Genomic DNA, 10,127 nt, shown 5'->3' on the forward strand with positions numbered 1-10,127 from the left:
TGGCATGGCTCGGAACACTCTAGTTAAGATATGCGCACATATTTGAGTTTTTGTGATTTTGCCATGAGCACATTGTGCTCGTTGTTTTCCTATCTTCTAAGATACAAGGGTTAGGATTATACGTTACCTCATCGTCAGACTATAATGTGAAACTGTGTCCAAATCAGTAAACATTTTGCTCTATTTAGGCATTGAACAACTTTATCATCGTCTATAGAAAGAGAGAAATCATCTGAAAAACACCATGTGGAATAAAGCCATAAAGAAGTGAGGTTACCTTGTCCTCATCCTTGGTCCCCTGATCCACGACGTCATTCTCAGTCTCCGGCGGCCTTTGGTCCCCTTGGTAGACGTCATCATGTGTCCGACCTGCACCGAGGTGGAAGCTTTCTATGGACCCCTCCCCCACGCCATTGCTCCTTCCTTGTCCTTGTTCATCAATCACTACCTCTTCAGCCCGGTCTTCTGCCCCGCTGGTCCGCGGCATCACCACTGCGTCCTCTATCTCCTCCATAGTGTCCTCAGGCTGTGGCTCCACAGGTGCCAGAGCTATTTCCTTCATCTCCATCGGATTCTCCTCTACTGCCATCACCTCAGCCACTTCTTCCTGTCCTTTTTCCGATTCGGATTTGTTCGATTTTATTCCAGCGTTACCATCATCGAATTCAGAAGGAAGCCCCTCTTCCATCACGCTGAACTGTCCTTGTGCGTCGTCTATGACCCCTCGACTGATTTCTCGCTTCTCATCATCAATGGCGTCTTCTGGTGGATCGTCTGTCTCATTGTATGCGTTCAGTCTTTCAGGATCCTTATTGCCCTGGTTTTCAACTTCACTTGCATCCGCGTTGTCTGTTTCATCATCGTTATCAAAATCAGTTTTTAGCTCAAGATTTGTCAAACCTGCAGTGGCCTTGCTTGATAAAATTGTTCCATCTAAATCTCCTTTGTAACCAATATTGCTCAAGGCTAGGTCACTTGTGTCCAACTTCAGGCTGATGTCTGCTGCCTCATTGTCGTCTATTTCCTCCCTTTCGGCCTTCACTTCCTTCTCTTGTCCCTCTGTTTCAGAGGTGGGCTCATCACTGTATTGTAAACCATCTTCCCCATGACCAGACCGAGCCCCAACAATGTCCTCATCCAACTGGCTCTCTGGTCGCTGCTCACTGTGTTCCAAGACCGAAGATCCGTCTTCTGTCTGACCTTCAGTCTCAACTATCTGGTGAACTTCGGGGACATCATCAAAGTTAATCTCAACTAAGGCCTCCTCCTGAGGAGCAGCATCAGTAGCTAACGTATTCTCAATTTCCTTCGTATGGTGACCAGCATTTCCTGTGGAAAGTACAAGTTCATGTGTTTCTAGAGGATGTGTCTCAATTAGTTCTTGGTTCTCCAGTGTTTTCTTCTCCTGAGGTTCCATATCTTCTAGGGAAGGTGTTTGTGTTTGGTTTTGGGACAGCGATAAGCCCCCAGGAAGGTCTTCCTCTTTGGTAGAAGGTGCATTATGGTAATCATCGACCACATTTGCTTTGTCTGTCTGCTGAAGTTCCTCAGCACACACATCCACATCTGCTAGCCCAGAATATGGAAACTCCTGTCTAACATTTCCAGCATCAGCACTTTGGTCGATGTCCGATGTGTCTCTAATCTCGTCACCTGATAAATTGTTCTCTTGTTCTTGTATGGGTGGTTTTTCGCCGTGTTCAATTGTTTGTAACTCATCAGCGCACACATCTCTCATGGAATCGCCTCGGGATAATAACAAACTAGTGTTATCCAATTCAGACTGACTGATATCTTTGTCTGTCGAAAACTGGATGTCACTTTCTATCAATTCCTGATCAACTTTATCATATGCAGTGAAAAGCGTTTGTTCTTCATCCTCTTTTTCCCTGCCACAATCTTCACTGCTAACACCCGCAACTTGGAGTATGTCATCTGACTCTTCTGGTGAGAGCTCCTCTTCAGTTTTGACCTTCTCTACTGTTCCTCGATCATCACTCTCTTCTTGAACATATTCAGTGAAACCATCAGGGTGCCTTGTGTGGGGTGAGGCTACTTGAACACCTTCTTGATTTTCAGTTTTTGACCTTTCTCTGAAAATAAATATCAGACCAAAATAAGAGGCAAGTTATGCAAAGAGTTTAAATGTGTGCAAAATGTGTACTACTAAGATGTTATCATTGTACATAAAATTGCAAGCCTGTAGATGGTAACGTTCTGAAAATTATACAATTGAAGTCAAGGCTTTCTGTATTGATCTATTGATACTCTGCTCTTGAATTTCACTTCCAAATCCTTTCCTTCTTTTTAGTGACACTAGAAAATATTCTGTACCTTGAACTGCAAGCAGGGTTAGCTAGATTGCACTTTGGTGTACTAAAGAAGAAATTTTGTTACTGCTCCATTTTAGATTTAGATATAGCATATAAGTACATTTTTGATAAGTAATATTAAGTGATAATAAGAAATTAACAACAAACATTGGGTTGAATTAGTCTATCTTTAGAATTAATGTATATTCATCAATAATAATAAACAGGAAATCTCAACAGATATTTTATTATCATCTTCATTTTTTTCTATCTGCTCTCCTTCCACGTCCTTCTTCCCTTGTCCTCGCATTGATGGGGTACAGACGGTACAAGATACAACTCACTCAGTGTTGGATGTAACATCTGTTGCAGGTGGAATAGCCTAGAAAGGTACAAACATATTACTTTACATTAAAATCAAGTGAACTTCTTAGCAAAGCTACCTAAGGATTGTTATGCACAGAAGAGTTTGGAGTTGTTCAGCATCAGGGTCAAAAGATAAATAACTAATCAGGGGCATTTTACCAATACAATTATATTAGGATGGCCAGGGGCTTTTGTGCATCATCTAACCATTTCCCAGTATTTGCAAAGGGGGCCCAGATCTTTTTCATTGCAGTCATTAAAAATTGGTCTTTCATGAAACAAAGAAAAAAAGATAGGCCTATTTCCCACACTGAATACAAATGCCCTTCAAATTATCCAATATGCCCCCAAAACGTATGTTACAAAAAAATTCTAAAAATGTGAATGAATATCCTACCCGTCAGGATGAAGAACATTTTTCAAGGCCAACATTTACTCTAATTGAAGCAGTAATTAAAAATGTAATTGGTTTAGAGGTCTTATTTCAGGGTAAACTACAAAAAACTATTTAATTGACTTCCTGTTAATATGCTAATGTTATCACCATGTTAGAGTAAATTGTTGAAATTAAATCAAACCTTAAATGAATGGTTGTTGTAGAATCTGTCCTCGATTTTTGCCGCCCACTCAGCAGGGTCCAAGCCACTCTCTTAAAGTAATAATGAAAATAAAAATAAGTGTATACTCTTATTACCTGTGTAACTACAGTAGGTATGCAGTGACATTGCCTTCAGGGGCAAACATGCCCTTAATCAGAACATTAAACTGTAACGTTAGGTCAATTACCTTCTCTTTCTTTAAGAAGGCCTTCAAAGTAAAGGAGGGCATAAGTAGGGATGTCTTCAGGCTGGTTTCTCAACACTTCCCTCGCCAGCCCCTCCAGGATGGAGCCAAACCCACGAGGAACTCGTAGGTGTGTGTTGGAGAAAGGTACAGCCATCCTCTCTCAGACCACGTAGGGCTTCAGCAAGAATGAGTCATACAAATGTTTTGATGTCGTTATTTAACGTCTGGTAAATTCAAGTTAAATATGTATTTCCTTGGAAACAACAACTGGACAGCATGAGCATTTAAGTACATTATTTTGTTGTTTTACAAATTATGAATAGACTCAATGTTAACGTACCTTTTAAATCGCCTTAAACAACTGAGTAGCAGTGAGACACTAGAGCGCACGTCAACATGAGTTTTGTTTAGGATAGTTGCTATGCAACGAAACTAATGTACGGAGACCCAAGAGGTCCGCCTGCCCAAAGGAGAAACCCAAGACACAGTTGTTTCGTTTATTTTAATACACACTATTAAAACCAACATGTACATAATTAGAATCAAGAATTTAAGTCAGACATGGATTTAATACATTAAGTTTGTCCCAGCAGGCCATCTCAATCACGAATACGTAATAATTGCATACTCTGAGTTGGTGCTCAGTTTACGCGAGATTTCTCTCGGGATCACGTTGAGTCGGTCAGCAGAGCGCGAGATCTGCGGCAGGTGAGACGCAGGGAAGGGGCTCAGGTACGTCTCATCTCTCCAGCGCTGGACAGGGGAACACAGTGGATAGGAAAGTGACCATAGTGACCGTCGTGTGTAGCACACCAACTCAACTCAATAATGTATGACATCAAGCGCTCAGCCTCTTATAGGTCCATTAGCATAGGACCATTTCTCATGAAATTAAAAGTCTTCGACAAAACGTTACCGTTCAACTCGATGGGAAAACAATTCCTACACTTGCATACATATACTTTATGGAGACTGAGCTAATGGTTTTTACCTCTCTTTGGTCTTCTTGACTGCCGTAACATATCTGCGCGAGCTCTGGCGAGCTTGCCCCTCGGACAGTGATCACGATGTCAGCGTAAGCCACCTCGCTGTCGCTCTGGTCCTCTGGGGGTAAGGACAACAAGAGGCTTCTGAATGAGTCGTCTGTTTTACATTTCCCCACGTATCGTGAACGGTGACACAGTTGACACACCACGCGCCGCCACACGGTTGGAGGCCGTTGCTTTCTCACAGTGTTTGGACTACTGTGACCCTGCACAATATAGCACATAGCATCTACCATGGAAGCCCCATGAATATAGTGGTTGGGAATGTACAATTGTTAATTTCATGGAAAATGTCTTACCTCTAGCAGGTGATCGGTTGGCATGGGAACCTAGTGATATAGGCCGACTGGGAAAATAGTCATTTAATTATAAGATTTTAGTAGCCATAATATCTGACAAAAAGTGGATTATGTTTTTCACTTACTCCTTTACTGAATCAACAGGGCCGCCTGAAAAAAAAAAGTGATTCTGTTTTAGAAACATAACAGATTACTGGCTATATTACAGTTTATTATACAACAGTTAGTTCCGACCAAGTAATTTGATTGGACAAGAGGCATTCCATGAGTGCTGATATAGAGTATAACAGCACTGGGACTATACATGTATATATCCGATTTGCAGGTTTTCTAATTAAGCAATATCACATTAGAGGGATTGCTGTTGTACTGAATTTCAGCACGGCTGTAATTCGGTCGTAGGTACGAGGCCGTAGGCCGAGTGCTGAAGATAATCACTGCCATGCTCATATTCAGTAGGCCTACAACGACACAACCTCGAGTGTGATATTGCTTTTATGCAACAGTTCTACTAGCACCATTTATTATTATTTATTACGGTTAGGAGAACACCTGTAAAGCGTAGTAATACATGTATCGTTAAAAGTCCCAGTGCTGTTATACTTTATATCAGCACTCATGGAATGCCTCTTGTCAAATCAAATTAGCTATGCTGATATTCAGTACAACAACACAACCTCAAGTGTGATATTCCTTAATTATAGTACAAAGTATTAATGATATCAGCTTACCCTTCCTTTTATACTTTACTAAGAGGAAAAACCCTAACCCCACAAGGGCAATGCCAACAATTGCAATGGATCTTTGCAGAGTATTCATTCCAGCCACCTCCCCTGTTATAAATAAAAAAATACAATGTTACATCCAAATATTCATATTCATATCCTTGATTTACATCAAAATCATATCATATCACCTGAATCCTTTGGTTGGGTGGGAATTGAGGCTAAGAAAATTCATAACATATTAGCATCTTGTAAAATTGTGCGAAAAAGAATTATCCTTATTATACTCAAAACTCACGTGTTATCATTTCAGTCCATTTGATTTCAGAGCTTGCCGTGTCAGAACCTGTGGTCCAACTGGGAATGTCTCTTTGGCCTGGAATTTGTCAGTTTTTTTCAGTACATATAAACTTTAGCTCTGACCAGAAATTCATGTATAAAATCCATATCATAATTCGGGATGTTAAAGCATACCATGAATCTGCAGCTCCACCCTACGCTCTGTTTGTCGCTTCAGCTCCGGGTGAGCTGTGTTCTCAGAGTAGCAGACTTGGATGGAGCCGACATCTTCGATAGAAATGTTTGGAAACTGTAGAGATACGGTGCAGACTTCATTCTGGGTGATTGTACCCAAACATCCTGCAGTGCCAGAGACTTCTTCAGGACTCCAACAGCCACGGACAAACCCAGGGGAACAGTCGTATGTGCAGTTCAACGTTAATGGTTCTCCTACGGCAACCCTTATGGTATCAAGGACTACCCCTGTTTTCTCACATTTGGTCGGGTCTGCAATGAGATTAATAATGAGTATATGACATGAATATTATTGGTACATGTGAAAGCGTTATAGCATTATTGGACCATGAAATTTGACTAGTTTCAACAACACAGATGGTGTTGTATCAAATGTCTTTTATACAACCTATTTTAGGTTTAAGCAATATTTAGATAACATATTTATTTGTAGAATATAAGCAGATACTTTACCTTGGCTCACCCAAAGAAGGAGCATTGTCATGTAAATTGAAAACCTCATTTCTTTTTTGTACAAACTTCTCCGGTTGAACTCTTTTCAGTCAAGATCTTGGTGTGGTGTCTTTATGATGACAGTTGTAGTGCCACTACCAGATACTGTACAGGGCTTTCGGCTTAGCATTCCTCACACCGTGGAACAAAGGAAGTGGTGAGCAACAGGATACATACAGTATGGGGGTAGAAAAACTGTTCATTTTCCATAGAGGGCACCTGGCTTATTTGAAATTGAAATATGTATTGGCAAAACAATATGTTTTTAACTCTATTTTTCTCCATATTCTTTTTACATTTATTGAAGTATTGTGTGTTTTATCAAAAAAAAGAGCGATGTGCCTTCTAAAAATCAAACGGATGTTTGAACGACTTGCAAATGCATGCACTTGCAGCTCGCTAATGCACCTCACATCCCTTCATACCTAAAGAGAATGTTGCTGCCACACACACCACCACCCACAACAAGAACCCACGATCGGCAAAAAACAGCAACTGTAAAGACAAACATAAAAATACATAGTTTTCAAATGGTTATGTGTTCGCTGTTTAAAACCAACACAAATGTTACATGGACACACATAACCCCCAGTAATTTCAATCTGAAAGGTTGATTTTCCGCATGCATATCATGTATTATGAATAACAGGATAGAGTTACAAAGAACACTGTTGCATACCATTACAGGGCTGCTAGATAACAAACTGGGGCCTCAGATGTCGGGCTCACATTTCACTTTCATTGACTGAGGGCCTCTCACTTTCAAACATCCCCCCGCACAGACCTGATGGAGCTGATCACACTGGTCCAAACTGGCTCTAGAGGAATGTAAGAAGCTAGGAAAGAGGAAAAAAAATAGAAAGGGTACATGGGTAGCAAGGGTATATTTTCAACGCTATTGATAATGTGGACATGGAAAGTAATGCAACAGTTTGCTTTTAGAGGAATTTGGATGTTTTTGCTGCTGGCAGAGTCGGCTGCTCTCATCTCAGGTAAGACGATGGATGATTTCGGTCATTCAGAAAATGGGTTTTCAATAGAATGGGTTAATCAAATAGAAATCATCCACATTCAAATTATTGCATCAAACGAGGAGAGGAAAAGAAAACGCATCACTTCAATTCAATTCAATTGAATTTTTGTTTTATAGCCCTTAATCACCATTAAATTCTCAAAGGGTTTAACAGACCAAATATCTTCGAATGCTGTAATGACTCACCCACTTTTATTCATTGTGTTTTAACCTGGATATGTTTATGAATACTTTGTGTAAGAACCCTTTGAAGGGAGCGCCGACCTGCCCATGCATTCGGAGACAGACCTTGGCTGGTGCTCGGAGGGAACGTACGTCTCCTACCACGGCTGCTTGGAATGCACCACAGGCCACTTGTAAGTCCACACAGTCCTCTCTGACACGTTTGACCCAGCCCACACACTTATCTGAGTTATATGGTGACCATATGTCTGCGGCAGTGCATAAAAAACATTTAATAACTATAACGTGATCTTTAATTATCCAGTTGTCCTGGCAACGTGTCAGCACCTCACAAATGCCCACCGGGAACATTCAACTTCTACACAGGGAGGAGCAGCATCGGTGACTGCAAGGTGGACTAACTTAAAAGACTTAACATTTTTTATTATTTTTTCAGCCTTGATAGGGTCTTTGTTCAAAGTGTCAACAGAATTTTTTTCGAATGCTGATTACCAACTCTGTTGGATACACTCTAAAACACAGCACCATAATAATGTCTTTATTATTTAAAAACTGATCACACCGGCAAATACTAATCTTCATAATTGATTGACTAATCGGTACACCTAATTAGTTGATAAATCACATAAAACTTAATGCAAAGTGTAAAACACAACATACTTAACTTTCATTTCCGATTACGAGTGCCGTTGAATACATGGTTGTTACACAATTGACACGACCGCATGATAACCACACTAAAGTCCATTTGCGCCTGCTGTGTGCTGTAGCCGTGTTCTCATGGCCTGATCAGCTCCGAGGACAGAGCGGACTGCAGGCCGTGTCCTGCTGGCTTCTCTTGTCACCCAGGCAACAGTACCCTGTCTGCCTGCCCTAAAGGACAGCATTCCCCAGAAGGGGTGGTTCTTTGTTTGGCCTGCCCCATAGGCTCTGTGTGCCCGTCTGGACACCCTCAGAAGGTAAGCGGCCCGCACTCAAAAAAGTCAAACCGCACACCGATTTGGTGGGGATACTCGTGTTCTGTGATGACCGTGTACCCTGTGTGTTCTGTCAAGTGTGATCCGGGAGGGGAGCCCGACTCGGAGCAGACCGGTTGCGTCGACTGTCCCCCTGGCTTCTACTCCACCCCCTGCACCGTCCGTTGTGTCAAGTGCCCCTCCGGTAACCCCATCACATCCCAAGATCACCGGGCAACACATTCATTCATGAATCAAGACCAACACAAAATCTTTCTTTTGAAATAAAATAATCAAATAAATGGCTTATGGATAGATAAATATCCCATCACCGCCACTATCACCAAAAATATCCGAGATGGTCTTCCATACTGCTCCTATAGGAACTCACTGCCCAGAGAATGGGACGTCGCAGCCTCTCCAATGTCCTCTGGGCCAGTCCTCCTCCCCTGGACAGGCCCGCTGCCACCGCTGTAATGACTCCTCCCCACAGTGTGGGGGCACTGCCGCGGCCCCGTCTACCTGGAGCAACACAGCCCAGCGGTCAGGCCAGGCCTTTGTCTGCCGCCCCGGAACATACAAAGACCCGAGAGGAGGGCCGGCATGTATGGTCTGCCCTTCAGGTGAGGAGGTTGTGTCGAGCCATACTCTAGAGCAGGGGTCTCAAACTCATCTTACCTGGGGGCCGCTGGAGGTAGAGTCTGGGTCAGGCTGGGCCACATCAAGTATTCCACAAGAAAAAGTAGCACAACAGACCCAATCTAAGTTAATGATCGGACTATAATTAGATCATGTTGGCTATCTATTCGCTGGCAACAGGGGACATTTCATAGTGGTCAGTGGAAACCGGGACTTTTTTCTTAGCGTCCTTTGGCTTTTGTCGGGACTCAGGACACGCAACTCAAAATTGGGACTGTCCCGGCAAAACCGGGACATCTGGTCACCCTGTCACAAGTGATAAAAAAACGTGGCAAGCGACTCAGCAAAAATGTGCGTTTGACAATAACACGCGGGCCGCACTAACACTAAACTTTGATGTCAAGCAGGGGGCCACAAAATATCAATTGGCCCCCGGGCCGCGAGTTTGAGACCCCTGCTCTAGAGGGTGTTTCTCCAAGTGCACAATACCACAGTTTGAAATAGAAAGGGTTCTAGCTGGCTGCCCTGCATCGCCCAGGTGGGCGCCTCACACAGGCAGTGGGTGAGGTGTTTAACCCCCCCATACACAGACATACACTCAGTATGCAAAGCACTTTGGTTGTCTTGAGAAGCGTTATTTAAATGCATTGATTTATTATATATTCCCCCCCCCCCAGGCCATTACTGTGCTGCGGGAGAAGCGGCACCATGCCCAGGGGGGACTTACGGCCCCAAAGAGGGTATGGCGAGCCTGAC

At 42.7% G+C, this 10,127-nt stretch overlaps 1 protein-coding gene across 7 annotated transcripts in view; it reads right to left on the reverse strand.

Moving 5' to 3' along the window:
• The window catches only part of LOC132474532 (uncharacterized), a 7,756-nt gene extending 745 nt beyond the window's left edge, over positions 1-7,011 (reverse strand). The window contains exons 1-13 of one of the 7 annotated variants that reach the window (XM_060075290.1): positions 6,522-7,010; positions 6,009-6,320; positions 5,833-5,910; positions 5,726-5,755; positions 5,541-5,642; positions 4,935-4,959; positions 4,810-4,856; positions 4,456-4,568; positions 3,805-4,217; positions 3,465-3,639; positions 3,257-3,327; positions 2,657-2,694; positions 1-2,093 (exon numbers count right to left, since the gene is read on the reverse strand). The exon at positions 1-2,093 is cut by the window's left edge and continues 745 nt beyond it. In XM_060075290.1, the coding sequence (XP_059931273.1) occupies positions 212-2,093; positions 2,657-2,694; positions 3,257-3,327; positions 3,465-3,618 (2,145 nt within the window). In that variant the 5' untranslated portion in view covers positions 3,619-3,639; positions 3,805-4,217; positions 4,456-4,568; ... (5 more) ...; positions 6,009-6,320; positions 6,522-7,010 and the 3' untranslated portion in view covers positions 1-211. Of the gene's footprint in view, positions 2,094-2,656; positions 2,695-3,256; positions 3,328-3,464; positions 3,640-3,804; positions 4,218-4,455; positions 4,569-4,809; positions 4,857-4,934; positions 4,960-5,540; positions 5,911-6,008; positions 6,321-6,521 lie in introns of those variants that run through there. The other 6 variants (XM_060075293.1, XM_060075292.1, XM_060075291.1 and 3 more) reach the window with 6 other exon arrangements.
• Positions 7,012-10,127: the final 3,116 nt, after the last annotated feature.

This window comes from Gadus macrocephalus, chromosome 16, assembly GCF_031168955.1.
Source record: "Gadus macrocephalus chromosome 16, ASM3116895v1".
NCBI lineage: Eukaryota > Metazoa > Chordata > Actinopteri > Gadiformes > Gadidae > Gadus > Gadus macrocephalus.